We start from the raw sequence: 6997 nt of genomic DNA, 5'->3' as shown, positions 1-6997 counted from the left end.
CTCGGAGGTTTGCGTTCGAAGGAACTAATTTGTTAAAACCTCATAACTTTCACAAATTAACCTCAGCTGAACCATCGCGGAGAGGGGGAACCAGCCAGAGCGCACGATAGGCCCGGCTGCCACCAGAACAGCTTTGATCTGGTGAGAGATGACGGGGCTTTCTCTCTGTGAGCTGGTCTGGGCATTACCTTTGGGCATATAACTTTATTATAGTATTAAACGTAAATGACATGATGAAGAAGACTGTTTAAAAGAAAAACTGTCTGCATATTTTGCAACAAGTTTCGAAAAGGAACGTTCAAAGAGGACAGATTAGGTTCACCTGACAAAAGAATAATGCGTCATTTCAGCACACTGAAATTTCCTCCCCAAAGCTGAATATGTCAAATGTTCTGGGACTTTAGGGGCAAATGTTCAGATCTTCTTCGACTCCACTGGACTTGTCAAATAAGTCGTGCAGCAGGTCGGATTCCTCCCTGATAGGACCAAAAAAAGAAAAATGCCGGTTTGACTGACTAAATATGTAAATGACAGAGCACTTTGATGTCCTGTAACGTGTGCCTTCCATCTGGGAACATGCGGAATGCTTTAAGCCCATTAGCCGTTCTCCCAGTCCAATTGGAGCTACCGCAGCCTGGGGGAGGACATAAAAGCAACCCCCGCCATCTTTCAGAGCTCTTACGCCTTTAATTTGTTTAGACAAACGGTCCCGAAAAAACACGGCAGGCCCAGCGAGGGGACGAGCCGGCCCGGGGTCCCCGAGCAGGTTCCTGCCCCGCAGCCGGGCCTGATCACAGGGGACAGTTTGGCTGAGCTCAGTTCTGGCTCGGTGACACAATTTAAAATCAGTCTGGGGCCAAAAGTCTGATAGGTCAGAGATAAGACATGCAGAAGTCTCGGAGAAACACGGACAAACATCGCAAGTTGCTTGTTAGGAAAAAGGTTTTGAAGTCGTCACACTCGTCCATCCAGTTCTCCCTCAGGGGGCGCCTCAATTTAAAAGGCTTTTTTCCTTCTTCTTCTTTTTCTTCCGCTTCTTCTTCTTCTCCTTCTTCTCCGGTGCGGCACCTCCACCCAGATGGGACGCATGATATGAGGGGAACAGTTTGTAAATGACGGTGCCACAAAAGCAGCCGGTCAAATTAGAGGCTTCCAGCGTGCTGCAAATACGTGCCACATGTATGAATGTGTCGGCAGCGGCCTGCGGCGCTCACGGCGTCCTGACGCTGTGGTCGTAGATGACGGCATGGACGTAGAGGTCCGACTGCAGGAACGTCCGTCTGGAGCCGTCGCCGGGAGCCGTCTGGAACCAAGCAGAGGGTCGGAGGCTGCTGTCATTCCTTCAGCCATCAAAGTTGCCTTTCAAGCTGAAGGCCTGGTCAATTTTTTTTTTCAGAGTGTGCACATGCAGTTTGTTGTAATGATTGTTCTCAGAATATTTAATATTATTTAATTAATTAATAATTAGTATTTGATAAAATAAATGATGTTATCCAATTATGATTCACCCCCGCCCCCCCGCCCCCAAATCCACAATCAAACGCAACATCCAGCCTGTCTGCACCCTCACACACCAGGATGCGCTCATTTACACAAATTATTGACGCAAGAATCTTTAAGACGACAGCCAACTAACAAAAGTGTGGTAGGTCAGTTGACCTGGCTGCTGCTGCTGCTGCTGCTGGCTGCTGCTGCCCATCAACATCTTGAAATTCTTAATAAAAGTGGTGAAACTCCCTGAAGCAGTCGTAACTTTAACAGTTCAAAAAACCTGTTAATACTTTGCACTGAACGCTTTGCATATTTTTCTTGTTATTCATGATGCACCCAGCGCGAAGAATCTTTTGGTCTTTATTGTTATTTTAATACAGCTGTAAAGCTGCAGGCAACACATGTAGCGTAAAAAGCTTTGATTTGACAACCATGTGGAATGTACACCGACCTGTTGCACCTGCTTTGAATCTCCCCTTCCAAAATTACAGCCGGCAGGTTTCAGTTTTTACATCTTCCAATTATTCTGCTGCCAATGACTTTTTACAAATGGGTCATTTCCGAACACGAACAGACATTTCTTGGAGGGAAAAAAGAAAAATCTTTCTTTGCTTTTCGGACTTTCAGTATAACAGAAGAGCTGCGTTCAAACATGGTCTTTGTTGATTTTTTTTTTGTTTTGCTTCACATTTAAGACGCATTTCTCACAGAAAGGAATCTCAATCTCCATTTTCTTGCATTTTCTTTCATGTTTTTGAACGGTATATGAGCGGTTTGTTTCTTTTCACTTAAATTAATCCCGACAAAATCTCTGAAGGCAAAACTCCCGAGTGCTAAAGCTCATGCACGGGATGTTGTGGATTCAATCATCATCTGGTCATAAATTTCAGGGATATTAAAGGGGCGGCCGAGCGCAGCGGAGGCTGACAGTGACGGTTTCATTCGTTGACTTTTGCGAGATGTTCCCCCCGTAACGTCAGACCCCCGCCGCCAAGATGTGAAGCCGCCACCAGCTGCAAGCGTTTATTCTAAGTGTGTCAAAAGCTTCTGGTGGGAGTGGATCCATGGCCAACCATTACACCCAATTTACACTTTTGCCTCAAACAACTTGCGGGTGTCCCCGCGAGTGAGGCGGTCTTCCTTCCTTCCTTTCTTCCTTCCTTTCGCGAGTTCAAAAGGGGCGTCAATAAAAAGGAGCCATGAATTGGTTGGCTTTGCAAAAAAGAAGAAGAAGGAAAAAGACAATTAAATGGGCAGCCAAATCATATTATAAACTAATCTCTCTTGTATAAACGTGTGAAAACTAAATGTTCAGGTCTGAGCGAGACGTCTTCATAGCTGAGGTATGATAACACGTCTGACGAGGATACAAATAAGCGTCGCGGGACGACAAAAAGGCAGAAATAGACAAAACAACCCAAATAAGTTGTTGCGAGACGTTTGGAATGTTTTGCTGCGGACGAGCGGCCAAACGAGCAGCTGCCGTCGCTCACGGTGGCTTAGAAAGTTGGACGGGCCTCAGCGCCGGGGCCAGACTGGGCTTAGCTGAGCTGGGTTCTGGGCACAGCGGCGGTTTGCTGTGTCTGGCTTCCTCTGCCTCCTCTTGCGTTTTTAATAGACAGCCTGGTCGGGGCGGTGCTCGACCGCAGTTTGAAAAGCCTGCTGCCATTTTGGCGCTCGCCCTCAAGAACGCAGTCCCCGCAGCGCTGTCTGCAATTCCAGAATAGTTCCGTCCCACCGACCATTTCCCCAAGCCTCCAGCGAAGAAGGAAACCGGGGAGAGAAGAAGAAGACGGAGGAGGAGGAGGAGGAGGGAAAAAAAGTCCCTCTGACAGTGGTTGTTCCTCGCAGGGCTCCTCGCAGAGCGCCAGTTTGGAGGAAGCACCTGCCTCATTCCTTTAATCCGACATTCTTTGTGCAGGTGGAAAGAAAATCCCTCCCACTCATCTTTCCGTCCCTCTCTCTCCAAGAGAACACACACACACATACACACACACACACACACACACACACAGGCACACACAGCCAATCAGAATCCATCTGAATTTACAGCAGGATTTCCAGTGAAACTCAATCAATCCAACTGTATTTGCATAGATGCCAAAGTTCACAAATACATTTTTCCTCAAAGAACTGCACTTTCTCTACAGATGCAACATGACATACCCTCATGAATCACTGATTGTATACAAAGATGACCGGAGTCCTTTGTGACATCACGTCAAATATGCACAGATTCCACAGTACACAGATCTTACGGTTTCTTTCCCTTTGGTGAAGGAAAGCCAGAGACTTACCGACGGATCCACGTTGAGCAGCTTCTTGTCCCGCTTGCTCCTGAAGAGGAGGCCGCCAGGGTCGTCGTAAACCACCTCAAAGTTGGGACTTGAGTTGGAGGTGGACGCATGAGTCGTCCAGTTGTAGAAGCTGCAGCAAAAAAACAGCGATGGTAAGATGAAGCGAAGGGCTGTTAGCGCTTCTAGTAGCACATTTCAAAAGACATATTTCAAGTGAATACATGATGAATAAAGTGACATATAAAGTGACATATTGAAATAGATTCTTGCTCCACTGGCAGAGTGAGTGGTTTATTTTTTCTACACTGGTTTGGAGATGGCTAAGTATAGGTAGTCCTTCCGCAGCTTTCTCAAGATGCAGATAATTGTAGCGTGACAATCACCAGCATCCCGAAATTCATTTTCCACAGCGCAGCAGAAAACTTGTTTCCCTTCTGCACATCGTTCAGTTGCATTTTGCTGTAGCACAGAAAGGTTTTTCCTTCTCCATGGAGGAAGAGAAAAGTCATTAGCTGCTGGAGGAGGTTCCAACAAAACGACTGTCAATTCAGTGCAAGCTGAGCTCGGCCCCAGAGGAAAGTGTTAAAATGTGGATTAGATCCCGGTTGTGTGAATGCATTCTAAGTGGCTTACCTTTGGCAACAGTAAGCCCAGCTCTAGCTTTTAATTAAGTTACTGTCTTGAGTTTGCGGGGTGGTGCTGGGGGTAGAAATTCCAGCTACCTGTCCGCTTGGCATCCCGCTCCGCTTTCCTTCAGCGGAGCCGCACGCTGGGAGACTCTACAACAACACTCGGCGAGGTCACGACATCGCATGTTTCGCGGAGGAAGGAAAAGTGCACGGATTACGGGGCATTACGGAGCCATTGTTATCGCATCGATATTCAGCAGCAGGTTATGAGAGAACTTTGCTTCGCAGGAAGGACGGGAAAGAACGAAAGCAATGTGCGGGGTAAAATAGCGTGTGTGTGCGAGAGGCAGGAGGCGAAGGTCTGCTTCCAATTTGATCGCGAGGGTGCCGCTGCGGAGTCGGCCAAGCCAGGTATTAAGCAAAAGCTGTGGCTAATAAGCAGCTGAAACCAAAGAAAGGCTGGAATTCCAAAATAAATGAGCGATTAATTGACAGCATCCGATTGGATTCTGCTCAGCTTTTAGGTTTTGTGTTATTTTTGATACAGTCTGGCGGAAGCTTCCAACCGTGTGACGGAGCGAGAGAGAGACCGGAACGTTTTACACACCCCCCGCCCCCGGCCCCCTGGCCCCCCACCACCTCTCCAGGGTGAATTTAATACATTTAGGATTTATGAGCAATTAGCGTTGGTGTTGATCCCCGGCAAGAGATGAATTCCCCAGAGAGTCTCAGCGAGGTTTGCTGCAGGCGACATGTTGCTGCAGGCCGACGTCAGCTGGTCCACACAACTGGCAGGTCCTTGTGGATGTGAAACATGAGGTGAGACGGGATTTTAAAGCACCTTATTGAGGAAGTGTTGAGCACCACATTGTTCCCAAGCATACTCTCAATTCGGCAAAACACCTTGGGTAGCTCGTGTACTCAAGGACTCGGAGCCGTTTGGAATCTGCCTCGGAAAACACGACAGAGTGAAGCCAGGAATCCAATTACAAAGTCTTGTCTTTTTTTCCATTGTTCTTTGTGCTGAAAAATAGGGTTGACACTTTACCATTGAAGAATGTGATTTTACTTGTTTGGCAATATGATGATTGTGTGTAATTGTGCCATAACTGACATGAATACGGAACACATGTAGCTGAAACAGCTCCGCCAAATCATGGGACTGGACGGGTGAGTTCTTGCTTGACTGTGTCAGGCAGGCAAACAAAGTTCTGTGGTAGTATACCCGACCAGCAGGGGCGCTGTGTCAGCGACAGCGTTGTCACTCACCCAGTGGCGAGTCAATGAATTTTAAAAGTAAAACTGAAAAGATAATTTTCAGAAGTTTATGGTAGAAAATAATCTAAAAAATGCTGCATTCCTTTTTTACCACACAAGAGTTTTTCACCGATCAAAGCTCTTTGATTCCGAGAGAGCCGTCGAGCAAGTGTTTCTTATCGAACCAGAGTTTTCTAGAATGGCTGTCAAGGTTTTCAAGCTGCTTGTGCGATCTGAGGTGTGATCTGAATGAAAAGAATACTAACTATTTAGGCTTTTACAAAAACAAAAACAAAAATTCGATAGATGAAAATGTTGACGGCACACTGACTCGTCAACAAAGGAGTTCAATGATTGTGCAAAATAAGAAAAATACAACATAATTCAAAACAAGTACCATTACTTCAGATTCCTGTCTGTTTTCCTTTCTCCTTTTGGCTTCCCTCGAATTGATGGATTCTGGTTCTACTTTTGCTCCTCGCAGTGGCCCAGAGTCTTGATCAGGCGTAACACAACTCCACATGTTACACACTCAGGTTGCGTTCGTGGGCCTCGGCCGTTCTCCAGCAGCAGTTTGAGATTCAATAACAAAGTTGGTCCACTGGGAGGACAGTCGGTGCTGGGGTGGGGAGGAGGGGTGGGCGGGGCCAGGGGGCCGGGCAGCTGATGGGCTGCAGCAGCAGCACGTTTGAAAGAACCATAACAATGTAGAGAGGTGCCAGAATGCGACGGGATTCATATCGCCTGATTGGATGTTTTGCTGGAGCCAAAACACAACGAACAGCTGGTGCAGCCAGAAGTAATAAGGACACCACATTATGTAATAGTGTACAAATCTCAAAATGTTTGCAATTTACATTGCAAGACCGCCACATGCAGGCTCGTTCGGCCGTTGCCAAGATGTTTTCTGCGTGATCTGTCTGGGAAGAAATCTTTCTAAAAATCTATTTGTATTGTAGCCATAATATATATATTTATATTTTTTCTGACTGCCTGGAGGATAACAGGCATGTTTGCCACACAATGCAAGCAAACCTATAGAAGAAGCAATATGAGAACTTACCCAAGTCACTGTTCCTGCTGGGCGATTTGGGGATATGTAAATATATGCGTGGGCAAAATGGGCTGTTTTTTACACCCCCCCCCCCCCCCCCAGTAGATGGAGGTCAGAGGTCAAAGTATTGAGAGAGACGCAGAGGGGCTACTTGTATTGCCGGGGTCCCTGCAGCAGGATTTGACAAATCCTGGAACTGATTAATGGGAACCAACCCAGACACAGACCCGACTCACAGGAGTGGGGGGGAGGGTGCAGTCAAATAAAAT

The 6997-nt window shown here is 46.8% G+C and overlaps 1 protein-coding gene across 1 annotated transcript in view; it reads right to left on the bottom strand.

Moving 5' to 3' along the window:
- Window positions 1-1033: 1033 nt before the first annotated feature.
- The window catches only part of cfap299 (cilia and flagella associated protein 299), a 60456-nt gene continuing 54492 nt past the window's right edge, over window positions 1034-6997 (bottom strand). The window contains exons 5-6 of the mRNA XM_076047011.1: window positions 3789-3918; window positions 1034-1303 (exon numbers count right to left, since the gene is read on the bottom strand). Of these exons, the coding sequence (XP_075903126.1) occupies window positions 1211-1303; window positions 3789-3918 (223 nt within the window). The 3' untranslated portion in view covers window positions 1034-1210. The remainder of the gene's footprint in view (window positions 1304-3788; window positions 3919-6997) is intronic.

This window comes from Nelusetta ayraudi, unplaced genomic scaffold (genome assembly GCF_046127955.1).
Source record: "Nelusetta ayraudi isolate G7.1 ecotype Tasmania unplaced genomic scaffold, CSIRO-AGI_Nayr_v1 ptg000092l, whole genome shotgun sequence".
Lineage (NCBI taxonomy): Eukaryota > Metazoa > Chordata > Actinopteri > Tetraodontiformes > Monacanthidae > Nelusetta > Nelusetta ayraudi.
This window is presented reverse-complemented; position numbering and strand designations above follow the sequence as displayed.